Below are 27717 nucleotides of genomic sequence, written 5' to 3'. Positions count from 1 at the left end.
TAGAGACTGTCGTTTTAGTTGAACAAATGTTTGGTCTAATGATTACACCGTAGGTGCACGGTACCTTTAAATCCCAGTTGAACCCCTCCTCCCCGTCACGTCACACCGAGACACGTCATCAGTCACAACAAACATGGCGGATGCCGGTGCATCTATGACTCTAGCGACAATTTCACTGATAGGTTTCGCATTACTGGCAGGGTTTTACCTGACCACTTTAAATGCACTATGTACATTGGTCTCCGTTACTGTTACTGCCGTGTTGGTGTCCCAGTTATTGCGGAAGTTACGGAGAAGAGACGCGTTGACGGAGCGGCGTGTATGTGTGCTGGTTCTGGGGGATATCGGACGCAGCCCTCGCATGCAGTACCATGCCCTTTCACTCAGCAAACACGGCTACAGCGTAACGTTTGTTGGATTCCCTGGTAAATGAATAGATTGATTGTGTTATATGTATAAATACGCATGGAGCTATACTTTAATTTGTGGTCTCCCTGCTGGCCGGGTCCCAGATGTGTTTGTGCTCTTGCCAACTCGAGCCCTTCTGACTATTCTTCTCTACTGTGACAACATGTTGTGGTTATTGTCAGGTACCAAGCCTCATCAGGATGTGATTGGAGATGAGAGGATCACAATCATCCCAATCACAGAACTTAAAGGACTCCAAGGTACTGGAACTGATCTGGAGAGGAGTTTACAGCATTTATTATTACCGTATATTTATGCCATATTACTGTATATTTATACCATATTACCGTATATTTATACCATATTACTGTATATTTATACCATATTACCGTATATTTATACCATATTACTGTATATTTATACCATATTACTGTATATTTATGCCATATTACCGTATATTTATACCATATTACTGTATATTTATACCATATTACTGTATATTTATACCATATTACTGTATATTTATACCATATTACCATATATTTATACCATGACCATATATTTATACCATATTACTGTATATTTATACCATATTACCGTATATTTATACCATGACCGTATATTTATGCCATATTACTGTATATTTATACCATATTACCGTATATTTATACCATATTACTGTATATTTATACCATATTACCGTATATTTATACCATATTACTGTATATTTATACCATATTACTGTATATTTATACCATATTACCGTATATTTATGCCATATTACCGTATATTTATACCATATTACCGTATATTTGTACCATATTACCGTATATTTGTACCATATTACCATATATTTATGCCATATTACCATATATTTATACCATATTACCGTATATTTATGCCATATTACTGTATATTTATGCCATATACCGTATATTTATACCATATTACGGTATATTTATACCATATTACCGTATATTTATACCATATTACCGTATATTTATGCCATATTACCGTATATTTATACCATATTACCGTATATTTATGCCATATTACCGTATATTTATACCATATTATCGTATATTTATGCCATATTACCGTATATTTATACCATATTACCGTATATTTATACCTTATTACCATATATTTATTGATATGTATACTATATGTATATACTATATTACTGTATATGTATACTATATTACTGTATATGTATACTATATTACTGTATACGTATACTATATTACTGTATACGTACACTATATTACTGTATATGTATACTATATTACTGTATATGTATACCATATTACTGGTTACGTATACTATATTACTGTATACCATATTACTGGTTACGTATACTATATTACTGTATACCATATTACTGTATATGTATACTATATTACAGTATATGTATTTCATATTACCAAATATTTATTCCATTACTAATCACTGGTTGTATAACAGTAGTTAGGTCTTGAATCTATGCCATAATATAGCCTGGTTCTGAGAGCCACTACCAGAGAGCACTGAGACAAAAATCCATCTGTCTGTCTTTTTCCAGTGGGTCCTAGGATGGTGAGCTATGTTACCAAGGTGATTCTCCAGTCCCTGCAGCTTCTCCTGGTGTTATTGAAGACTGATGTCCAGTCCCATATTCTCATGCAGGTATAGTTCTACAATACACTCTGCTGTGTGTGTGTGTTCTATATTCTCATGCAGGTATAGTTCTACAATACACTCTGCTGTGTGTGTGTGTGTTCTATATTCTCATGCAGGTATAGTTCTACAATACACTCTGCTGTGTGTGTGTGTTCTATATTCTCATGCAGGTATAGTTCTACAATACACTCTGCTGTGTGTGTTCTATATTCTCATGCAGGTATAGTTCTACAATACACTCTGCTGTGTGTGTGTGTTCTATATTCTCATGCAGGTATAGTTCTACAATACACACTGCTGTGTGTGTCCTATATTCTCATGCAGGTATAGTTCTACAATACACTCTGCTGTGTGTGTGTGTTCTATATTCTCATGCAGGTGTTTCTACTACAATAAAATAACGAACTTGCAGAAAAACCTGTGAACTTTCATTTATTCTGTTCTGTTCTGTAACCTATCATGTCATATGTCCTGAGACATCTACAGATACTGCTGTGATTCCCCCAAACAACAGTTAGGATGCTGTGTGTGTCCTGAGACATCTACAGATACTGCTGTTATTCCCCCAAAACAACAGTTAGGATGCTGTTTGTGTCCTGAGACATCTACAGATACTGCTGTGATTCCCCCAAAACAACTGGTAGGATGCTGTTAATGTGTTTTGCTTTAGTAAAGGGTGAATTTAATGTTGGTTTTAATAGTGTTTATTAAGGACCTGACCTGCCATTCTATTCTATTCTGCTTCTATTCTTATTCCATTCATTCTATTCTGTTCTATTGTGTTCTATCCTACTTCTTTAAATTCTATTCTGTTCTATTGTGTTCTATCCTACTTCTTTAAATTCTATTCTACTTCTATTCTTATTCTATTCTGTTCAGTTGTACTTGCCTCCTGGTGACGTGGCTGGTGTGTTATTGACCTCTTCCTCCCCCAGAATCCTCCAGGACTGCCCAGTATAGTGGTGACGTAGCTGGTGTGTTATTGACCTCTTCCTCCCCCAGAATCCTCCAGGACTGCCCAGTATAGTGGTGACGTGGCTGGTGTGTTATTGACCTCTTCCTCCCCAGAATCCTCCAGGACTGCCCAGTATAGTGGTGACGTGGCTGGTGTGTTATTGACCTCTTCCCCACAATCCTCCCCCCAGAATCCTCCAGGACTGCCCAGTATAGTGGTGACGTGGCTGGTGTGTGGTCTGAGAGGATCCAGGTTCATCATTGACTGGCACAACTACGGCTACACCATCATGGCCCTCTCACACGGCCCGGACCACCCCATCGTCAGGCTGGCACAGTGGTCAGTAACATCACCATGAGTCCCAAATAGATCCCTATTCAATACAGAGCATTCGGAAAGTATTCAGACCCCTTCCCCTTCTCCACATTTTGTTACATTATAGCCTTTTTCTAAAATTGATTAAATAAACAAAAATCCTCTTCAATCTACACACAATACCCCATAATGACATCACAATACCCCATAATGACATCCAATACCCCATAATGACATCACAATACCCCATAATGACATCACAATACCCCATAATGACATCCAATACCCCATAATGACATCACAATACCCCATAATGACATCCAATACCCCATAATGACATCACAATACCCCAGAATGACATCACAATACCCCAGAATGACATCACAATACCCCAAAATGACATCACAATACCCCATAATGACATCACAATACCCCATAATGACATCACAATACCCCATAATGACATCACAATACCCCATAATGACATCACAATACCCCATAATGACAAAGCAAAAATAGTTTTTGGGAAAATGTTGCAAATGTACAAACAAACAAAATGTATTTACACAAGTATTCAGATCCTTTGCTATGAGACTTGAATTTTAGATCAGGTGCATCCTGTTTCCATTGATCATCCTTGAGATGTTTCTACAACTTGATTGGAGTCCACCTGTGGTAAATTCAATTGATTGGACATGATTTGGAAAGACACACACCTGTCTATACAAGGTCCTACAGTTGACGGTGCATGTCCGTAGAGCTCTGAGACATGATTGTGTCGAGGCACAGATCTGGGGAAGGGTACCATGTCTGCAGCATTGAAGGTCCCGAGACCACAGTGGCCTCCATCATTCTTTAGTGGAAGAAGTTTGGAACAACCAAAACTCTTCCTAGAGCTGGACACCCAAACTGACCAATCAGGGGAGACGGGCCCTGGTCATCGAGGTGACCAAGAACCCGATGGACACTCTGACAGAGCTCTAGAGTTCCTCTGTGGAAATGGGACACCCTTCCAGAAGGACAACCATCTCTGTAACAAATGTGGAAAAAGTCAAGGGGTCTGAATACTTTCTGAATGTATCTACAGCTTTGCATGAACACGGTCTTCTTCAGTGGGAACTAAACGGGCAGATCAGGGAGGGACCTACCTGAATTTGTCCCAAGAAATTGTTGCAGACTGTTTAGCTACGGTGTGCATTAATGAATAGGACCCATGTTCCTGTCTCTGGCAGGTATGAACAGTTGTTTGGGCGATTCTCCAGCCATAACCTTTGTGTCACCAACGCTATGAAGGAAGACCTCCAGAACAACTGGAACATCAGGTAAGGATTGTTTTACTTTCAACATCCGTCTGTCAATCAATCCATCCGTAGATAGACAGACGTACAGACGACGGACGGACATACAGACAGACACAGATAGACAGACGGATAGACACAGATAGACAGACGGAGAGACACAGATAGACAGACGGATAGACACAGATAGACAGACGGAGAGACACAGATAGACAGACGGAGAGACAGAGATAGACGGACGGAGAGACACAGATAGACGGACGGAGAGACAGACACAGATAGACGGACGGAGAGACAGACATAGATAGACGGACGGAGGGACAGACAGACACAGATAGACGGACGGAGGGACAGACACAGATAGACGGAAGGAGGGACAGACAGACACAGATAGACGGACGGAGGGACAGACACAGATAGACGGACGGAGAGACAGACAGACACAGATAGACGGACGGAGGGACAGACAGACACAGACAGACGGACGGAGGGACAGACACAGATAGACGGACGGAGGGACAGACAGACACAGATAGACGGACTGAGAGACAGACATAGATAGACGGACGGAGAGACAGACACAGATAGACGGACGGAGGGACAGACACAGATAGACGGAAGGAGGGACAGACAGACACAGATAGATGGACGGAGGGACAGACAGACACAGATAGACGGACGGACAGACACAGATAGATGGACGGAGAGACAGACAGACACAGATAGACGGACGGAGGGACAGACAGACACAGATAGACGGACGGAGAGACAGACATAGATAGACGGAAGGAGGGACAGACAGACACAGATAGACGGACGGAGAGACAGACACAGATAGACGGACGGAGAGACACAGATAGACAGACGGAGAGACAGACACAGATAGACGGACGGAGAGACAGACACAGATAGACGGACGGAGAGACAGACACAGATAGACGGACGGAGAGACAGACACAGATAGACGGACGGAGAGACAGACACAGATAGACGGACGGAGAGACACAGATAGACAGACGGAGAGACACAGATAGACGGACGGACAGACACAGATAGACGGACGGAGAGACACAGATAGACGGACGGAGAGACAGACACAGATAGACGGACGGAGAGACAGACACAGATAGACGGACGGAGAGACACAGATAGACAGACGGAGAGACACAGATAGACGGACGGAGAGACAGACACAGATAGACGGACGGAGAGACAGACACAGATAGACGGACGGAGAGACAGACACAGATAGACGGACGGAGGGAAAGACGCAGATAGACGGACGGAGGGACAGACAGATGCAGTGGGGAGTCTGAATCTAACCCCTTGGCCATGACTAACCCCTTGGTCATGACTAACCCCTTGGCCATGACTAACCCCTTGGTCATGACTAACCCCTTGGTCATGACTAACCCCTTGGCCATGACTAACCCCTTGGTCATGACTAACCCCTTGGTCATGACTAACCCCTTGGCCATGACTAACCCCTTGGTCATGACTAACCCCTTGGCCTCATGACTAACCCCTTGCCTTGACTAACCCCTTGGTCATGACTAACCCCTTGGCCATGACTAACCCCTTGGTCATGACTAACCCCTTGGTCATGACTAACCCCTTGGTCATGACTAACCCCTTGGTCATGACTAACCCCTTGGTCATGACTAACCCCTTGGCCATGACTAACCCCTTGGTCATGACTAACCCCTTGGTCATGACTAACCCCTTGGCCTTGACTAACCCCTTGGCCTTGACTAACCCCTTGGTCATGACTAACCCCTTGGCCTTGACTAACCCCTTGGTCATGACTAACCCCTTGGTCATGACTAACCCCTTGGCCATGACTAACCCCTTGGCCATGACTAACCCCTTGGTCATGACTAACCCCTTGGCCTTGACTAACCCCTTGGCCATGACTAAACCCTTGGCCATGACTAACCCCTTGGCCTTGACTAATCCCTTGGTCATGACTAACCCCTTGGTCATGACTAACCCCTTGGCCATCATGACTAACCCCTTGGTCATGACTAACCCCTTGGTCTTAACTAACCCCTTGGTCATGACTAACCCCTTGGTCATGACTAACCCCTTGGTCATGACTAACCCCTTGGTCATCATGACTAACCCCTTGGTCATGACTAACCCCTTGGTCATGACTAACCCCTTGGTCATGACTAATCCCTTGGTCATGACTAACCCCTTGGTCATCATGACTAACCCCTTGGTCATCATGACTAATCCCTTGGTCATGACTAACCCCTTGGTCATGACTAACCCCTTGGTCATGACTAACCCCTTGGTCATGACTAACCCCTTGGTCATCATGACTAACCCCTTGGTCATCATGACTAACCCCTTGGTCATCATGACTAACCCCTTGGTCATCATGACTAACCCCTTGGCCATCATGACTAACACTTTGGTCATCATGACTAACCCCTTGGTCATCATGACTAACCCCTCGGTCATCATGACTAACCCCTTCGTCATGACTAACCCCTTGGCCATCATGACTAACCCCTTGGCCATCATGACTAACCCCTTGGCCATAACTAACCCCTTGGCCATGACTGACCCCTTGGTCATCATGACTAACCCCTTGGTCATCATGACTAACCCCTTGGCCATCAGGCCTAACCCCTTGGCCATCATGACTAACCCCTTGGCCATCATGACTAACCCCTTGGCCATCATGACTAACCCCTTGGTCATAACTAACCCCTTGGCCATGACTAACCCCTTGGTCATCATGACTAACCCCTTGGTCATCATGACTAACCCCTTGGTCATCATGACTAACCCCTTGGTCATCATGACTAACCCCTTGCCATCATGACTAACCCCTTGGCCATCATGACTAACCCCTTGGTCATCATGACTAACCCCTTGGTCATCATGACTAACCCCTTGGTCATCATGACTAACCCCTTGGTCATCATGACTAACCCCTTGGTCATCATGACTAACCCCTTGGTCATCATGACTAACCCCTTGGTCATCATGACTAACCCCTTGGTCATCATGACTAACCCCTTGGTCATGACTAACCCCTTGGTCATCATGACTAACCCCTTGGTCATGACAAACCCCTTGGTCATGACTAATCCCTAATCCCTATAGGGATTACATTGTATGACAAGCCACCTGTCTTATTCTCCTCCTATAGGGCGACCACATTGTATGACAAGCCACCTGTCTTATTCTCCTCCTATAGGGCGACCACATTGTATGACAAGCCACCTGTCTTATTCTCCTCCTATAGGGCGACCACATTGTATGACAAGCCACCTGCTATCTTCAAGGAGACTTCAGTAGACCTAAAGCACCAGCTGTTCATGAGGCTGGCCAAGACTATTCCTCAGTTCCGGGTCTGGTGAGTCCAGTATAGTCTGTTGATGAGGCTGGCCAAGACTATCTCTCACTAAAGTTATCCTCTTGGTTCTGGAGGAACACAGGGCCTGTACTATAGTTATCCTCTTGGTTCTGGAGGAACACAGGGCCTGTACTACAGTTATCCTCTTGGTTCTGGAGGAACACAGGGCCTGTACTACAGTTATCCTCTTGGTTCTGGAGGAACACAGGGCCTGTACTACAGTTATCCTCTTGGTTCTGGAGGAACACAGGGCCTGTACTACAGTTATCCTCTTGGTTCTGGAGGAACACAGGGCCTGTACTACAGTTATCCTCTTGGTTCTGGAGGAACACAGGGCCTGTACTATAGTTATCCTCTTGGTTCTGGAGGAACACAGGGTCTGTACTACAGTTATACTCTTGGTTCTGGAGGAACACAGGGCCTGTACTATAGTTATCCTCTTGGTTCTGGAGGAACACAGGGCCTGTACTACAGTTATCCTCTTGGTTCTTGGAGGAACACAGGGCCTGTACTATAGTTATCCTCTTGGTTCTGGAGGAGGAACACAGGGCCTGTACTACAGTTATCCTCTTGGTTCTGGAGGAGGAACACAGGGCCTGTACTACAGTTATCCTCTTGGTTCTGGAGGAACACAGGGCCTGTACTACAGTTATCCTCTTGGTTCTGGAGGAACACAGGGCCTGTACTACAGTTATCCTCTTGGTTCTGGAGGAACACAGGGCCTGTACTACAGTTATCCTCTTGGTTCTGGAGGAACACAGGGCCTGTACTACAGTTATCCTCTTGGTTCTGGAGGAACACAGGGCCTGTACTACAGTTATCCTCTTGGTTCTGGAGGAGGAACACAGGGCCTGTACTACAGTTATCCTCTTGGTTCTGGAGGAACACAGGGCCTGTACTACAGTTATCCTCTTGGTTCTGGAGGAACACAGGGCCTGTACTACAGTTATCCTCTTGGTTCTGGAGGAACACAGGGCCTGTACTACAGTTATCCTCTTGGTTCTGGAGGAGGAACACAGGGCCTGTACTATAGTTATCCTCTTGGTTCTGGAGGAGGAACACAGGGCCTGTACTATAGTTATCCTCTTGGTTCTGGAGGAGGAACACAGGGCCTGTACTACAGTTATCCTCTTGGTTCTGGAGGAACACAGGGCCTGTACTACAGTTATCCTCTTGGTTCTGGAGGAGGAACACAGGGCCTGTACTATAATTATCTTCTTGGTTCTGGAGGAACACAGGGCCTGTACTACAGTTATCCTCTTGGTTCTGGAGGAACACAGGGCCTGTACTACAGTTATCCTCTTGGTTCTGGAGGAACACAGGGCCTGTACTACAGTTATCCTCTTGGTTCTGGAGGAGGAACACAGGGCCTGTACTACAGTTATCCTCTTGGTCCTGGAGGAACACAGGGCCTGTACTACAGTTATCCTCTTGGTTCTGGAGGAACACAGGGCCTGTACTACAGTTATCCTCTTGGTTCTGGAGGAACACAGGGCCTGTACTACAGTTATCCTCTTGGTTCTGGAGGAGGAACACAGGGCCTGTACTACAGTTATCCTCTTGGTTCTGGAGGAGGAACACAGGGCCTGTACTACAGTTATCCTCTTGGTTCTGGAGGAACACAGGGCCTGTACTACAGTTATCCTCTTGGTTCTGGAGGAACACAGGGCCTGTACTACAGTTATCCTCTTGGTTCTGGAGGAACACAGGGCCTGTACTACAGTTATCCTCTTGGTTCTGGAGGAACACAGGGCCTGTACTACAGTTATCCTCTTGGTTCTGGAGGAACACAGGGCCTGTACTACAGTTATCCTCTTGGTTCTGGAGGAACACAGGGCCTGTACTACAGTTATCCTCTTGGTTCTAGAGGAACACAGGGTCTGTACTACAGTTATCCTCTTGGTTCTGGAGGAACACAGGGCCTGTACTACAGTTATCCTCTTGGTTCTGGAGGAACACAGGGCCTGTACTACAGTTATCCTCTTGGTTCTGGAGGAACACAGGGCCTGTACTACAGTTATCCTCTTGGTTCTGGAGGAACACAGGGTCTGTACTACAGTTATCCTCTTGGTTCTGGAGGAACACAGGGCCTGTACTACAGTTATCCTCTTGGTTCTGGAGGAACACAGGGCCTGTACTACAGTTATCCTCTTGGTTCTGGAGGAGGAACACAGGGCCTGTACTACAGTTATCCTCTTGGTTCTGGAGGAGGAACACAGGGCCTGTACTATAGTTATCCTCTTGGTTCTGGAGGAACACAGGGCCTGTACTACAGTTATCCTCTTGGTTCTGGAGGAACACAGGGCCTGTACTACAGTTATCCTCTTGGTTCTGGAGGAACACAGGGCCTGTACTACAGTTATCCTCTTGGTTCTGGAGGAGGAACACAGGGCCTGTACTACAGTTATCCTCTTGGTTCTGGAGGAACACAGGGCCTGTACTACAGTTATCCTCTTGGTTCTGGAGGAACACAGGGCCTGTACTATAGTTATCCTCTTGGTTCTGGAGGAACACAGGGCCTGTACTACAGTTATCCTCTTGGTTCTGGAGGAACACAGGGCCTGTACTACAGTTATCCTCTTGGTTCTGGAGGAACACAGGGCCTGTACTACAGTTATCCAACGTTGCCGGTCTTGGGCGGCTTTCGTTGCCTTTTAACAGTATAAGGAACAGTTATTATAATGTCATTACTCTATCAAATACATTAAACAGACATGTCATAAGACATGTTATAATCACTGAGTTTCTGTTTATATTGGAGAGATAAAGAACTATCATAAAAATATATATATTACAGGACCATAGACATGTTATAATCACTGAGTTTCTGTTTATATTGGAGAGATAGTTCTTTATCTTAAAAATATATATATTACACTATCATAGACATGTCATAACACACTTTATAATCACTGAGTTTCTGTTTATATTGGAGAGATAGTTCTTTATCTTAAAAATATATATATTACACGACCATAGACATGTCATAACACACTTTATAATCACTGAGTTTCTGTTTATATTGGAGAGATAAAGAACTATCATAAAAATATATATATTACACGACCATAGACATGTCATAACCCCTGCGTCTGTTACAGTGGTGAGCGACCTGATGGTGAGACAGAGAGAACAGCGTTTACATGTCGTGACCCCAGTGACCTTTCTGTGACTTTGACCTCAGGTCGACCTGCCCTACTGATCAGCAGCACCAGCTGGACCGGTCAGTACCCCACAGGCACAGTTTGAGTCCCAAATGGCACCCTATTCTCCATAGGGCTCTGGTCAAAAGTTGTGCACTACATTAGGGAATAGGGTGCCATTTCGTAAGCAGCAGGAGACTCTGCATTTTATTCAGTTTAAATGGGAAGTTTTTCTGGATTTTTACCCCAGTCTAAATAGTTTTCTTACCTCGAGAGCAGTTCTAGCCTCGTCCAAACATCCTGATCGCCCGAGTTTACATTCTGTGAGGAGTCAGGTCAGGATGGGCACTGTGCTATCAAACCTCCAAACGAGCTTCAATGCCATACAGCACTCCTTCCGTGGCCTCCAACTGCTCTTAAACGCGAGTAAAACCAAATGCATGCTTTTCAACCGATCGCTGCCTGCACCCGCATGCCCGACTAGCATCACCACCCTGGATGGTTCCAACCTTGAATATGTGGACATCTATAAGTACCTAGGTGTCTGGCTAGACTGCAAACTCTCCTTCCAGACTCACATCAAACATCTCCAATCAAAAATCAAATCCAGAGTCGGCTTTCTATTCCGCAACAAAGCCTCCTTCACTCACGCTGCCAAGCTTACCCTAGTAAAACTGACTATCCTACCGATCCTCGACTTCGGCGATGTCATCTACAAAATGGCTTCCAACACTCTACTCAGCAAACTGGATGCAGTCTATCACAGTGCCATCCGTTTTGTCACTAAAGCACCTTATACCACCCACCACTGCGACTTGTATGCTCTAGTCGGCTGGCCCTCACTACATATTCGTCGCCAGACCCACTGGCTCAGGTCATTTACAAGTCCATGCTAGGTAAAGCTCCGCCTTATCTCAGTTCACTGGTCACGATGGCAACACCCATCCGTAGCACGCGCTCCAGCAGGTGTATCTCACTGATCATCCCTAAAGCCAACACCTCATTTGGCCGCCTTTCGTTCCAGTACTCTGCTGCCTGTGACTGGAACGACAAAAATCGCTGAAGTTGGAGACTTTTATCTCCTCACCAACTTCAAACATCAGCTATCCGAGCAGCTAACCGATCGCTGCAGCTGTACATAGTCTATAGGTAAATAGCTCACCCTTTTTCACCTACCTCATTCCCATACTGTTTTTATACTGTTTTTATTTATTTACTTTTCTGCTCTTTTGCACACCAATATCTCTACCTGTACATGCCCATCTGATCATTTATCACTCCAGTGTTAATCTGCAAAATTGTATTATTCGCCTACCTCCTCATGCCTTTTGCACACATTGTATATAGACTGCCCATTTTTTTTTCTACTGTGTTATTGACTTGCTAATTGTTTACTCCATGTGTAACTCTGTGTTGTCTGTTCACACTGCTATGCTTTATCTTGGCCAGGTCGCAGTTGCAAATGAGAACTTGTTCTCAACTAGCCTATCTGGTTAAATAAAGGTGAAATAAAAAAATAAATAAAATAAAACTAGAGCCAGTTTACATTCTGTGAGGAGTCAGGTCAGGATGGGGATCAGACTAGAACCAGATTACATTCTGTTAGGAGTCAGGTCAGGATGGGGATCAGACTAGAACCAGATTACATTCTGTTAGGAGTCAGGTCACGATGGGGATCAGACTAGAGCCAGATTACATTATGTTAGGAGTCAGGGTCAGGATGGGGATCAGACTAGAGCCAGATTACATTATGTTAGGAGTCAGGGTCAGGATGGGGATCAGACTAGAGCCAGATTACATTATGTTAGGAGTCAGGTCAGGATGGGGATCAGACTAGAGCCAGATTACATTCTGTTAGGAGTCATGTCAGAATGGGGATTACATTCTGTTAGGAGTCAGGTCAGGATGGGGATCAGACTAGAGCCAGATTACATTATGTTAGGAGTCAGGTCAGGATGGGGATCAGACTAGAGCCAGATTACATTCTGTTAGGAGTCATGTCAGAATGGGGATCAGACTAGAACCAGATTACATTCTGTTAGGAGTCAGGTCAGGATGGGGATCAGACTAGAGCCAGATTACATTATGTTAGGAGTCAGGTCAGAATGGGGATTACATTCTGTTAGGAGTCAGGTCAGGATGGGGATCAGACTAGAGGTTTTCTGTGTTAGAGCCAGGATTGTATTTTATGTGTTTAGTTGACAGGTGTACAACGTAAGTACACACAGCTGTCAGGTGTAAACACTTGTCTCACTGTTTCCTCCGTCTGTGTTCAACAGAGGATGAGGACTTCTCCATTCTGCTGAAGGCTCTGGAAGGTAATCATTACCATCTGCAGTTGGGCCCCATTTTAAAGAGCATCCTCCCATCCATCCATCCTCCCATCCTCCCATCCTCCCATCCTCCCTCCCATCCTCCCATCCATCCATCCTCCCATCCTCCCTCCCATCCTCCCATCCATCCTCCCTCCCTCCCATCCTCCCTCCCATCCTCCCATCCTCCCATCCATCCTCCCTCCCTCCCATCCTCCCATCCATCCATCCTCCCATCCTCCCTCCCATCCTCCCATCCATCCTCCCTCCCTCCCATCCTCCCATCCTCCCATCCATCCATCCTTCCATCCATCCATCCATCCATCCTCCCTCCCACCCATCCATCCTTCCTTCCACCCATCCTTCCATCCATCCTTCTGTCCATCCTTCCTTCCTTCCATCCATCCTTCCTTCCTTCCATCCATCCATCCTTCCATCCATCCATCCATCCATCCATCCATCCATCCTTCCTCCCACCCATCCATCCTTCTTCCCACCCATCCATCCTTCCTCCCACCCATCCATCCTTCCTCCCACCCATCCTTCCTTCCTCCTACCCACCCATCCATCCTCCCACCCATCCTTCCTTCCTCCCACCCACCCACCCACCCACCCATCCATCCTTCCTCCCACCCACCCATCCATCCACCCACCCATCCATCCTTCCTCCCACCCATCCATCCTTCCTCCCACCCATCCTTCCTTCCTCCTACCCACCCATCCATCCACCCACCCATCCATCCTTCCTCCCACCCACCAACCATCCTTCCTCCCACCCATCCTTCCTTCCTCCCACCCACCCACCCATCCATCCTTCCTTCCTCCCACCCATCCTTCCTTCCTTCCTTCCTTCCTTCCTTCCTTCCTTCCTTCCTTCCTTCCTTCCTTCCTTCCTTCCTTCCTTCCTTCCTTCCTTCCTTCCTTCCTTCCTTCCTTCCTTCCTTCCTCCCTCCCACCCATCCATCCATCCTTCCTCCCACCCACCCATCCATCCTTCCTTCCTCCCACCCACCCATCCATCCTTCCTCCCACCCACCCACCCACCCACCCACCCACCCACCCACCCACCCACCCACCCATCCATCCTTCCTCCCACCCACCCACCCATCCATCCTTCCTCCCACCCATCCTTCCTTCCTCCCACCCACCCATCCATCCATCCATCCTTCCTCCCACCCACCCACCCACCCACCCACCCACCCACCCACCCATCCATCCTTCCTTCCTCCCACCCATCCATCCTTCCTTCCTTCCTTCCTTCCTTCCTTCCTTCCTTCCTTCCTTCCTTCCTTCCTTCCTTCCTTCCTTCCTCCCTCCCTCCCTCCCTCCCTCCCTCCCCCAGCCTTCCCCCTCCAGTTGCCAGAACCAGGCCTTCATTAGAATCAATCACGTCTAATCAGTGATTCTAATTCACCTGTCTAATCATTCTTCATTAGAATCAATCACGTCTAATCAGTGATTCTAATTCACCTGTCTAATCATTCTTCATTAGAATCAATCACGTCTAATCAGTGATTCTAATTCACCTGTCTAATCATTCTTCATTAGAATCAATCACGTCTAATCAGTGATTCTAAGAGAGAAAGGAAAGAGACCTCTCAGTGGTGTCCTCTTAGGGCCCATGGGGCTCTGGTCAAAAGGTAGTGCACTACATGGGGAGTTGGGTGCTGTTTGGGATACAAAGGGCCCATGGGGCTCTGGTCAAAAGGTAGTGCACTACATGGGGAGTTGGGTGCTGTTTGGGATACAAAGGGCCCATGGGGCTCTGGTCAAAAGGTAGTGCACTACATGGGGAGTTGGGTGCTGTTTGGGATACAAAGGGCCCATGGGGCTCTGGTCAAAAGATAGTGCACTACATGGGGAGTTGGGTGCTGTTTGGGATACAAAGGGCCCATGGGGCTCTGGTCAAAAGATAGTGCACTACATGGGGAGTTGGGTGCTGTTTGGGATACAAAGGGCCCATGGGGCTCTGGTCAAAAGGTAGTGCACTACATGGGGAGTTGGGTGCTGTTTGGGATACAAAGGGCCCATGGGGCTCTGGTCAAAAGGTAGTGCACTACATGGGGAGTTGGGTGCTGTTTGGGATACAAGCCCTTGTATTAACCTTGTGTGTTTTCTCTACCAGACTACGAGGGGTTTGTGAAAGCAGGAGCCTCTCTTCCCTCACTGGTCTGTGTCATCACAGGTAACTATAGTGTTGACAGTGTACTGCTGGTCTGTGTCATTACAGGTAACTATAGTGTTGACAGTGTACTGCAGGTCTTTATGGGCCAGGTAACTATAGTGTTGACAGTGTTCTGCAGGTCTTTATGGTACAGGTAACTATAGTGTTGACAGTGTACTGCAGGTCTGTGTCATCACAGGTAACTATAGTGTTGACAGTGTACTGCAGGTCTTTATGGTCCAGGTAACTATAGTGTTGACAGTGTACTGCTGGTCTGTGTCATTACAGGTAACTATAGTGTTGACAGTGTACTGCAGGTCTTTATGGTCCAGGTAACTATAGTGTTGACAGTGTACTGCAGGTCTGTGTCATTACAGGTAACTATAGTGTTGACAGTGTACTGCAGGTCTTTATGGTCCAGGTAACTATAGTGTTGACAGTGTACTGCTGGTCTGTGTCATTACAGGTAACTATAGTGTTGACAGTGTACTGCAGGTCTTTATGGTCCAGGTAACTATAGTGTTGACAGTGTACTGCTGGTCTGTGTCATCACAGGTAACTATAGTGTTGACAGTGTACTGCAGGTCTTTATGGGCCAGGTAACTATAGTGTTGACAGTGTACTGCAGGTCTTTATGGTCAGTGTCTTTATGGGCCAGGTAACTATAGTGTTGACAGTGTACTGCAGGTCTTTATGGTCACAGGCCAGGTCTTTAACTATAGTGTTGACAGTGTACTGCAGGTCTTTATGGGCCAGGTAACTATAGTGTTGACAGTGTACTGCTGGTCTGTGTCATTACAGGTAACTATAGTGTTGACAGTGTACTGCAGGGTCTGTGTTGACAGTGGCAGGTCTTTACAGGTAACTATAGTGTTGACAGTGTACTGCAGGTCTGTGTCATTACAGGTAATAGTGTTGATAGTGTACTGACTTTATGGTGGTAACTATAGTGTTGACAGTGTCTGTGGTCTGTGTCATTACAGGTAACTATAGTGTTGACAGTGTACTGCAGGTCTTTATGGTCCAGGTAACTATAGTGTTGACAGTGTACTGCAGGTCTTTATGGTCCAGGTAACTATAGTGTTGACAGTGTACTGCAGGTCTTTATGGTCCAGGTAACTATAGTGTTGACAGTGTACTGCAGGTCTTTCATAACTATAGTGTTGACAGTGTACTGCAGGTCTTTATGGTCAGGTAACTATAGTGTTGACAGTGTACTGCAGGTCTTTATGGTCCAGGTAACTATAGTGTTGACAGTGTACTGCAGGTCTTTATGGTCCAGGTAACTATAGTGTTGACAGTGTACTGCAGGTCTGTTATGGTCCAGGTAACTATAGTGTTGACAGTGTACTGCAGGTCTGTGTGGTCCAGGTAACTATAGTGTTGACAGTGTACTGCAGGTCTGTGTCATTACAGGTAACTATAGTGTTGACAGTGTACTGCAGGTCTGTGTCATTACAGGTAACTATAGTGTTGACAGTGTACTGCAGGTCTGTTATGGTCACAGGTAACTATAGTGTTGACAGTGTACTGCAGGTCTTTATGGTACAGGTAACTATAGTGTTGACAGTGTCTGCAGGTCTGTGTTGATGGTCTGTGTCAGGTAACTATAGTGTTGACAGTGTACTGCAGGTCTTTATGGTCCAGGTAACTATAGTGTTGACAGTGTACTGCAGGTCTTTATGGTCCAGGTAACTATAGTGTTGACAGTGTACTGCTGGTCTGTATGGTCCAGGTAACTATAGTGTTGACAGTGTACTGCAGGTCTTTATGGTCCAGGTAACTATAGTGTTGACAGTGTACTGCAGGTCTTTATGGTCCAGGTAACTATAGTGTTGACAGTGTACTGCAGGTCTTTATGGTCCAGGTAACTATAGTGTTGACAGTGTACTGCAGGTCTTTATGGTCCAGGTAACTATAGTGTTGACAGTGTACTGCAGGTCTTTATGGTCCAGGTAACTATAGTGTTGACAGTGTACTGCAGGTCTTTATGGTCCAGGTAACTATAGTGTTGACAGTGTACTGCAGGTCTTTATGTGTCAGTGTACAGGTAACTATATAGTGTTGACAGTGTACTGCTGGTCTGTGTCATTACAGGTAACTATAGTGTTGACAGTGTACTGCAGGTCTTTATGGTCCAGGTAACTATAGTGTTGACAGTGTACTGCAGGTCTGTGTCATCACAGGTAACTATAGTGTTGACAGTGTACTGCAGGTCTGTGTCATGGTACAGGTAACTATAGTGTTGACAGTGTACTGCTGGTCTGTGTGGTCACAGGTAACTATAGTGTTGACAGTGTACTGCTGGTCTGTGTCATCACAGGTAACTATAGTGTTGACAGTGTACTGCAGGTCTTTATGGTCCAGGTAACTATAGTGTTGACAGTGTACTGCAGGTCTTTATGGTCAGGTCACTATAGTGTTGACAGTGTACTGCTGGTCTGTGTCATTACAGGTAACTATAGTGTTGACAGTGTACTGCTGGTCTTTATGGTCCAGGTAACTATAGTGTTGACAGTGTACTGTAGGTCTTTATGGTCCAGGTAACTATAGTGTTGACAGTGTACTGCAGGTCTTTATGGTCCAGGTAACTATAGTGTTGACAGTGTATTTTATGGTCCAGGTAACTATAGTGTTGACAGTGTACTGCTGGTCTGTGTCATTACAGGTAACTATAGTGTTGACAGTGTACTGCAGGTCTGTGTCATCACAGGTAACTATAGTGTTGACAGTGTACTGCTGGTCTGTGTCATTACAGGTAACTGTAGTGTTGACAGTGTACTGCAGGTCTTTATGGTCCAGGTAACTATAATGTTGACAGTGTACTGCTGGTCTGTGTCATCACAGGTAACTATAGTGTTGACAGTGTACTGCTGGTCTGTGTCATTACAGGTAACTATAGTGTTGACAGTGTACTGCTGGTCTGTGTGGTCACAGGTAACTATAGTGTTGACAGTGTACTGCTGGTCTGTGTCATTACAGGTAACTATAGTGTTGACAGTGTACTGCAGGTCTTTATGGTCCAGGTAACTATAGTGTTGACAGTGTACTGCAGGTCTTTATGGTCCAGGTCACTATAGTGTTGACAGTGTACTGCAGGTCTTTATGGTCCAGGTAACTATAGTGTTGACAGTGTACTGCTGGTCTGTGTCATTACAGGTAACTATAGTGTTGACAGTGTACTGCAGGTCTGTGTCATCACAGGTAACTATAGTGTTGACAGTGTACTGCTGGTCTGTGTCATTACAGGTAACTATAGTGTTGACAGTGTACTGCAGGTCTTTATGGGCCAGGTAACTATAGTGTTGACAGTGTACTGCAGGTCTTTATGGTCCAGGTAACTATAGTGTTGACAGTGTACTGCTGGTCTGTGTCATTACAGGTAACTATAGTGTTGACAGTGTACTGCTGGTCTGTGTCATTACAGGTAACTATGGTTGAAAGTGTACCAGGTAACTATAGTGTTGACAGTGTACTGCTGGTCTGTGTCATTACAGGTAACTATAGTGTTGACAGTGTACTGCAGGTCTTTATGGTCCAGGTAACTATAGTGTTGACAGTGTACTGCTGGTCTGTGTCATTACAGGTAACTATAGTGTTGACAGTGTACTGCAGGTCTTTATGGGCCAGGTAACTATAGTGTTGACAGTGTACTGCAGGTCTTTATGGTCCAGGTAACTATAGTGTTGACAGTGTACTGCTGGTCTTTATGGTCCAGGTAACTATAGTGTTGACAGTGTATTGCAGGTCTTTATGGTCCAGGTAACTATAGTGTTGACAGTGTACTGCTGGTCTGTGTCATTACAGGTAACTGTAGTGTTGACAGTGTACTGCAGGTCTTTATGGTCCAGGTAACTATAATGTTGACAGTGTACTGCTGGTCTGTGTCATCACAGGTAACTATAGTGTTGACAGTGTACTGCTGGTCTGTGTCATTACAGGTAACTATAGTGTTGACAGTGTACTGCTGGTCTGTGTGGTCACAGGTAACTATAGTGTTGACAGTGTACTGCTGGTCTGTGTCATTACAGGTAACTATAGTGTTGACAGTGTACTGCAGGTCTTTATGGTCCAGGTAACTATAGTGTTGACAGTGTACTGCAGGTCTTTATGGTCCAGGTCACTATAGTGTTGACAGTGTACTGCAGGTCTTTATGGTCCAGGTAACTATAGTGTTGACAGTGTACTGCTGGTCTGTGTCATTACAGGTAACTATAGTGTTGACAGTGTACTGCAGGTCTGTGTCATCACAGGTAACTATAGTGTTGACAGTGTACTGCTGGTCTGTGTCATTACAGGTAACTATAGTGTTGACAGTGTACTGCAGGTCTTTATGGGCCAGGTAACTATAGTGTTGACAGTGTACTGCAGGTCTTTATGGTCCAGGTAACTATAGTGTTGACAGTGTACTGCAGGTCTTTATGGTCCAGGTAACTATAGTGTTGACAGTGTACTGCAGGTCTTTATGGGCCAGGTAACTATAGTGTTGACAGTGTACTGCTGGTCTGTGTCATTACAGGTAACTAGGTAACTATAGTCTTTATGGTCCAGGTAACTGTGTTGACAGTGTACTGCTGGTCTGTGTCATTACAGGTAACTATAGTGTTGACAGTGGGCAGGTCTTTATGGGCAGGTAACTATAGTGTTGACAGTGTACTGCAGGTCTTTATGGTCCAGGTAACTATAGTGTTGACAGTGTACTGCTGGTCTTTATGGTCCAGGTAACTATAGTGTTGACAGTGTATTGCAGGTCTTTATGGTCCAGGTAACTATAGTGTTGACAGTGTACTGCTGGTCTGTGTCATTACAGGTAACTATAGTGTTGACAGTGTACTGCAGGTCTGTGTCATCACAGGTAACTATAGTGTTGACAGTGTACTGCTGGTCTGTGTCATTACAGGTAACTATAGTGTTGACAGTGTACTGCAGGTCTTTATGGTCCAGGTAACTATAGTGTTGACAGTGTATTGCAGGTCTTTATGGTCCAGGTAACTATAGTGTTGACAGTGTACTGCTGGTCTGTGTCATTACAGGTAACTATAGTGTTGACAGTGTACTGCAGGTCTTTATGGTCCAGGTAACTATAGTGTTGACAGTGTACTGCAGGTCTGTGTCATCACAGGTAACTATAGTGTTGACAGTGTACTGCAGGTCTTTATGGGCCAGGTAACTATAGTGTTGACAGTGTACTGCAGGTCTTTATGGTCCAGGTAACTATAGTGTTGACAGTGTATAGTCTTTATGGGCCAGGTAACTATAGTGTTGACAGTGTACTGCTGGTCTGTGTCATTACAGGTAACTATAGTGTTGACAGTGTACTGCAGGTCTTTATGGGCCAGGTAACTATAGTGTTGACAGTGTACTGCAGGTCTTTATGGTCCAGGTCACTATAGTGTTGACAGTGTACTGCTGGTCTTTATGGTCCAGGTAACTATAGTGTTGACAGTGTACTGCAGGTCTTTATGGGCCAGGTAACTATAGTGTTGACAGTGTACTGCTGGTCTGTGTCATCACAGGTAACTATAGTGTTGACAGTCTACTGCAGGTCTTTATGGTCCAGGTAACTATAGTGTTGACAGTGTGCTGCAGGTCTGTGTCATTACAGGTAACTATAGTGTTGACAGTGTACTGCAGGTCTTTATGGGCCAGGTAACTATAGTGTTGACAGTGTACTGCAGGTCTTTATGGTCCAGGTAACTATAGTGTTGACAGTGTACTGCTGGTCTTTATGGTCCAGGTAACTATAGTGTTGACAGTGTATTGCAGGTCTTTATGGTCCAGGTAACTATAGTGTTGACAGTGTACTGCTGGTCTGGTCATTACAGGTAACTATAGTGTTGAAAGTGTACTGCAGCCAGGTAACTATAGTGTTGACAGTGTACTGCTGGTCTGTGTCATTACAGGTAACTATAGTGTTGACAGTGTACTGCAGGTCTTTATGGTCCAGGTAACTATAGTGTTGACAGTGTACTGCTGGTCTGTGTCATTACAGGTAACTATAGTGTTGACAGTGTACTGCAGGTCTTTATGGGCCAGGTAACTATAGTGTTGACAGTGTACTGCAGGTCTTTATGGTCCAGGTAACTATAGTGTTGACAGTGTACTGCTGGTCTTTATGGTCAGGTAACTATAGTGTTGACAGTGTACTGCAGGTCTTTATGGTCCAGGTAACTATAGTGTTGACAGTGTACTGCTGGTCTGTGTCATTACAGGTAACTGTAGTGTTGACAGTGTACTGCAGGTCTTTAGTGGTAACTGAATGTTGACAGTGTACTGCTGGTCTGTGTCATCACAGGTAACTATAGTGTTGACAGTGTACTGCTGGTCTGTGTCATTACAGGTAACTATAGTGTTGACAGTGTACTGCTGGTCTGTGTGGTCAGGTAACTATAGTGTTGACAGTGTACTGCTGGTCTGTGTCATTACAGGTAACTATAGTGTTGACAGTGTACTGCAGGTCTTTATGGTCCAGGTAACTATAGTGTTGACAGTGTACTGCAGGTCTTTATGGTCCAGGTCACTATAGTGTTGACAGTGTACTGCAGGTCTTTATGGTCCAGGTAACTATAGTGTTGACAGTGTACTGCTGGTCTGTGTCATTACAGGTAACTATAGTGTTGACAGTGTACTGCTGGTCTGTGTCATCACAGGTAACTATAGTGTTGACAGTGTACTGCTGGTCTGTGTCATTACAGGTAACTATAGTGTTGACAGTGTACTGCAGGTCTTTATGGGCAGGTAACTATAGTGTTGACAGTGTACTGCAGGTCTTTATGGTCCAGGTAACTATAGTGTTGACAGTGTACTGCAGGTCTTTATGGTCCTGCAGGTCTTTATGGGCCAAACTATAGTGTTGACAGTGTACTGCTGGTCTGTGTCATTACAGGTAACTATAGTGTTGACAGTGTACTGCAGGTCTTTATGGTCCAGGTAACTATAGTGTTGACAGTGTACTGCTGGTCTGTGTCATTACAGGTAACTATAGTGTTGACAGTGTACTGCAGGTCTTTATGGGCCAGGTAACTATAGTGTTGACAGTGTACTGCAGGTCTTTATGGTCCAGGTAACTATAGTGTTGACAGTGTACTGCTGGTCTTTATGGTCCAGGTAACTATAGTGTTGACAGTGTATTGCAGGTCTTTATGGTCCAGGTAACTATAGTGTTGACAGTGTACTGCTGGTCTGTGTCATTACAGGTAACTATAGTGTTGACAGTGTACTGCAGGTCTGTGTCATCACAGGTAACTATAGTGTTGACAGTGTACTGCTGGTCTGTGTCATTACAGGTAACTATAGTGTTGACAGTGTACTGCTGGTCTGTGTCATTACAGGTAAGGTAACTATAGTGTTGACAGTGTACTGCTGGTCTGTGTCAGGTAACTATAGTGTTGACAGTGTACTGCAGGTCTTTATGGTCAGGTAACTATAGTGTTGACAGTGTACTGCAGGTCTGTGTCATCACAGGTAACTATAGTGTTGACAGTGTACTGCAGGTCTTTATGGGCCAGGTAACTATAGTGTTGACAGTGTACTGCAGGTCTTTATGGTCCAGGTAACTATAGTGTTGACAGTGTACTTGCAGGTCTTTATGGGCCAGGTAACTATAGTGTTGACAGTGTACTGCTGGTCTGTGTCATCACAGGTAACTATAGTGTTGACAGTCTACTGCAGGTCTTTATGGTCCAGGTAACTATAGTGTTGACAGTGTACTGCAGGTCTTTATGGTCCAGGTCACTATAGTGTTGACAGTGTACTGCTGGTCTTTATGGTCCAGGTAACTATAGTGTTGACAGTGTACTGCAGGTCTTTATGGGCCAGGTAACTATAGTGTTGACAGTGTACTGCTGGTCTGTGTCATCACAGGTAACTATAGTGTTGACAGTCTACTGCAGGTCTTTATGGTCCAGGTAACTATAGTGTTGACAGTGTGCTGCAGGTCTGTGTCATTACAGGTAACTATAGTGTTGACAGTGTACTGCAGGTCTGTGTCATTACAGGTAACTATAGTGTTGACAGTGTACTGCAGGTCTTTATGGTCCAGGTAACTATAGTGTTGACAGTGTACTGCTGGTCTTTATGGTCCAGGTAACTATAGTGTTGACAGTGTATTGCAGGTCTTTATGGTCCAGGTAACTATAGTGTTGACAGTGTACTGCTGGTCTGTGTCATTACAGGTAACTATAGTGTTGACAGTGTACTGCAGGTCTGTGTCATCACAGGTAACTATAGTGTTGACAGTGTACTGCTGGTCTGTGTCATTACAGGTAACTATAGTGTTGACAGTGTACTGCAGGTCTTTATGGTCCAGGTAACTATAGTGTTGACAGTGTACTGCAGGTCTTTATGGTCTAACTATAGTGTTGACAGTGTACTGCTGGTCTGTGTCATCACAGGTAACTATAGTGTTGACAGTGTACTGCAGGTCTTTATGGTCCAGGTAACTATAGTGTTGACAGTGTGCTGCAGGTCTTTATGGTCCAGGTAACTATAGTGTTGACAGTGTACTGCAGGTCTTTATGGTCCAGGTAACTATAGTGTTGACAGTGTACTTGCAGGTCTTTATGGTCCAGGTAACTATAGTGTTGACAGTGTACTGCAGGTCTGTGTCATTACAGGTAACTATAGTGTTGACAGTGTACTGCAGGTCTTTATGGTCCAGGTAACTATAGTGTTGACAGTGTACTGCTGGTCTGTGTCATCACAGGTAACTATAGTGTTGACAGTGTACTGCAGGTCTTTATGGTCCAGGTAACTATAGTGTTGACAGTGTACTGCAGGTCTGTGTCATCACAGGTAACTATAGTGTTGACAGTGTACTGCAGGTCTTTATGGGCCAGGTAACTATAGTGTTGACAGTGTACTGCAGGTCTTTATGGTCAGGTAACTATAGTGTTGACAGTGTACTTGCAGGTCTTTATGGGCCAGGTAACTATAGTGTTGACAGTGTACTGCTGGTCTGTGTCATTACAGGTAACTATAGTGTTGACAGTGTACTGCAGGTCTTTATGGGCCAGGTAACTATAGTGTTGACAGTGTACTGCAGGTCTTTATGGGCCAGGTAACTATAGTGTTGACAGTGTACTGCAGGTCTTTATGGGCCAGGTAACTATAGTGTTGACAGTGTACTGCTGGTCTGTGTCATTACAGGTAACTATAGTGTTGACAGTGTACTGCAGGTCTGTGTCATCACAGGTAACTATAGTGTTGACAGTGTACTGCTGGTCTGTGTCATTACAGGTAACTATAGTGTTGACAGTGTACTGCAGGTCTTTATGGGCCAGGTAACTATAGTGTTGACAGTGTACTGCAGGTCTTTATGGTCCAGGTAACTATAGTGTTGACAGTGTACTGCAGGTCTTTATGGTCCAGGTAACTATAGTGTTGACAGTGTACTGCTGGTCTGTGTCATTACAGGTAACTATAGTGTTGACAGTGTACTGCAGGTCTTTATGGTCCAGGTCACTATAGTGTTGACAGTGTACTGCTGGTTTGTGTCATTACAGGTAACTATAGTGTTGACAGTGTACTCCAGGTCTTTATGGTACAGGTAACTATAGTGTTGACAGTGTACTGCAGGTCTTTATGGTCCAGGTCACTATAGTGTTGACAGTGTACTGCTGGTCTTTATGGTCCAGGTAACTATAGTGTTGACAGTGTATTGCAGGTCTTTATGGTCCAGGTAACTATAGTGTTGACAGTGTACTGCTGGTCTGTGTCATTACAGGTAACTATAGTGTTGACAGTGTACTGCAGGTCTGTGTCATCACAGGTAACTATAGTGTTGACAGTGTACTGCTGGTCTGTGTCATTACAGGTAACTATAGTGTTGACAGTGTACTGCAGGTCTTTATGGTCCAGGTAACTATAGTGTTGACAGTGTACTTGCAGGTCTTTATGGTCCAGGTAACTATAGTGTTGACAGTGTACTGCAGGTCTGTGTCATTACAGGTAACTATAGTGTTGACAGTGTACTGCAGGTCTTTATGGTCCAGGTAACTATAGTGTTGACAGTGTACTGCTGGTCTGTGTCATCACAGGTAACTATAGTGTTGACAGTGTACTGCAGGTCTTTATGGTCCAGGTAACTATAGTGTTGACAGTGTGCTGCAGGTCTTTATGGTCCAGGTAACTATAGTGTTGACAGTGTACTGCAGGTCTTTATGGGCCAGGTAACTATAGTGTTGACAGTGTACTGCTGGTCTGTGTCATTACAGGTAACTATAGTGTTGACAGTGTACTGCAGGTCTTTATGGTCCAGGTAACTATAGTGTTGACAGTGTACTGCAGGTCTGTGTCATTACAGGTAACTATAGTGTTGACAGTGTACTGCAGGTCTTTATGGTCCAGGTAACTATAGTGTTGACAGTGTACTGCAGGTCTGTGTGGTCACAGGTAACTATAGTGTTGACAGTGTACTGCAGGTCTTTATGGGCCAGGTAACTATAGTGTTGACAGTGTACTGCAGGTCTTTATGGTCCAGGTAACTATAGTGTTGACAGTGTACTTGCAGGTCTTTATGGGCCAGGTAACTATAGTGTTGACAGTGTACTGCTGGTCTGTGTCATTACAGGTAACTATAGTGTTGACAGTGTACTGCAGGTCTTTATGGGCCAGGTAACTATAGTGTTGACAGTGTACTGCAGGTCTTTATGGGCCAGGTAACTATAGTGTTGACAGTGTACTGCAGGTCTTTATGGGCCAGGTAACTATAGTGTTGACAGTGTACTGCTGGTCTGTGTCATTACAGGTAACTATAGTGTTGACAGTGTACTGCAGGTCTGTGTCATCACAGGTAACTATAGTGTTGACAGTGTACTGCTGGTCTGTGTCATTACAGGTAACTATAGTGTTGACAGTGTACTGCAGGTCTTTATGGGCAGGTAACTATAGTGTTGACAGTGTACTGCAGGTCTTTATGGTCCAGGTAACTATAGTGTTGACAGTGTATTGCAGGTCTTTATGGTCCAGGTAACTATAGTGTTGACAGTGTACTGCTGGTCTGTGTCATTACAGGTAACTATAGTGTTGACAGTGTACTGCAGGTCTTTATGGTCCAGGTAACTATAGTGTTGACAGTGTACTGCACTGTGTCATCACAGTAACTATAGTGTTGACAGTGTACTGCAGGTCTTTATGGTCAGGTAACTATAGTGTTGACAGTGTACTGCAGGTCTTTATGGTCCAGGTAACTATAGTGTTGACAGTGTACTGCAGGTCTTTATGGGCCAGGTAACTATAGTGTTGACAGTGTACTGCTGGTCTGTGTCATTACAGGTAACTATAGTGTTGACAGTGTACTGCAGGTCTTTATGGTCCAGGTAACTATAGTGTTGACAGTGTACTGCAGGTCTGTGTCATTACAGGTAACTATAGTGTTGACAGTGTACTGCAGGTCTTTATGGTCCAGGTAACTATAGTGTTGACAGTGTACTGCAGGTCTGTGTGGTCACAGGTAACTATAGTGTTGACAGTGTACTGCAGGTCTTTATGGTCCAGGTAACTATAGTGTTGACAGTGTACTGCAGGTCTTTATGGTCCAGGTTACTATAGTGTTGACAGTGTACTGCAGGTCTTTATGGGCCAGGTAACTATAGTGTTGACAGTGTACTGCTGGTCTGTGTCATTACAGGTAACTATAGTGTTGACAGTGTACTGCAGGTCTTTATGGGCCAGGTAACTATAGTGTTGACAGTGTACTGCAGGTCTTTATGGGCCACTATAGTGTTGACAGTGTACTGCAGGTCTTTATGGGCCAGGTAACTATAGTGTTGACAGTGTACTGCTGGTCTGTGTCATTACAGGTAACTATAGTGTTGACAGTGTACTGCAGGTCTGTGTCATCACAGGTAACTATAGTGTTGACAGTGTACTGCTGGTCTGTGTCATTACAGGTAACTATAGTGTTGACAGTGTACTGCAGGTCTTTATGGGCCAGGTAACTATAGTGTTGACAGTGTTCTGCAGGTCTTTATGGTACAGGTAACTATAGTGTTGACAGTGTACTGCAGGTCTTTATGGTCCAGGTAACTATAGTGTTGACAGTGTACTGCAGGTCTGTGTCATTACAGGTAACTATAGTGTTGACAGTGTACT

At 45.0% G+C, this 27717-nt stretch overlaps 1 protein-coding gene across 22 annotated transcripts; it reads left to right on the top strand.

Moving 5' to 3' along the window:
- Positions 1-27717, top strand: LOC118383152 (chitobiosyldiphosphodolichol beta-mannosyltransferase). Of its 22 annotated transcripts, none has more exons than XM_052505080.1 (15): positions 1-425; positions 591-668; positions 1970-2073; positions 3213-3361; positions 4570-4659; positions 7895-8005; positions 11107-11228; positions 13428-13466; positions 15586-16045; positions 21141-21213; positions 22850-22939; positions 23739-23843; positions 25172-25244; positions 27061-27282; positions 27633-27717. In XM_052505080.1, the coding sequence occupies exons 1-9, from the start codon at positions 134-136 to the stop codon at positions 15780-15782; spliced, it is 1182 nt and encodes a 393-aa protein (XP_052361040.1). In that variant the 5' UTR covers positions 1-133; the 3' UTR covers positions 15783-16045; positions 21141-21213; positions 22850-22939; positions 23739-23843; positions 25172-25244; positions 27061-27282; positions 27633-27717. The 22 variants fall into 22 exon arrangements, with proteins under 22 accessions (XP_052361040.1, XP_052361041.1, XP_052361028.1 ...); XM_052505081.1 differs by lacking the exon at positions 25172-25244 and adding an exon at positions 25039-25111; XM_052505068.1 differs by lacking the exons at positions 21141-21213; positions 22850-22939; positions 23739-23843; positions 25172-25244 and adding exons at positions 19343-19431; positions 24772-24816; positions 25039-25111 and having other exon boundaries at positions 15586-15690; positions 27633-27708.

Source organism: Oncorhynchus keta, unplaced genomic scaffold (genome assembly GCF_023373465.1).
Source record: "Oncorhynchus keta strain PuntledgeMale-10-30-2019 unplaced genomic scaffold, Oket_V2 Un_contig_22217_pilon_pilon, whole genome shotgun sequence".
NCBI classification, from domain to species: Eukaryota; Metazoa; Chordata; class Actinopteri; order Salmoniformes; family Salmonidae; genus Oncorhynchus; species Oncorhynchus keta.
The sequence above is the reverse complement of the archived record's forward strand: the minus strand, read 5'-3'. Positions and strand labels throughout refer to the sequence as shown.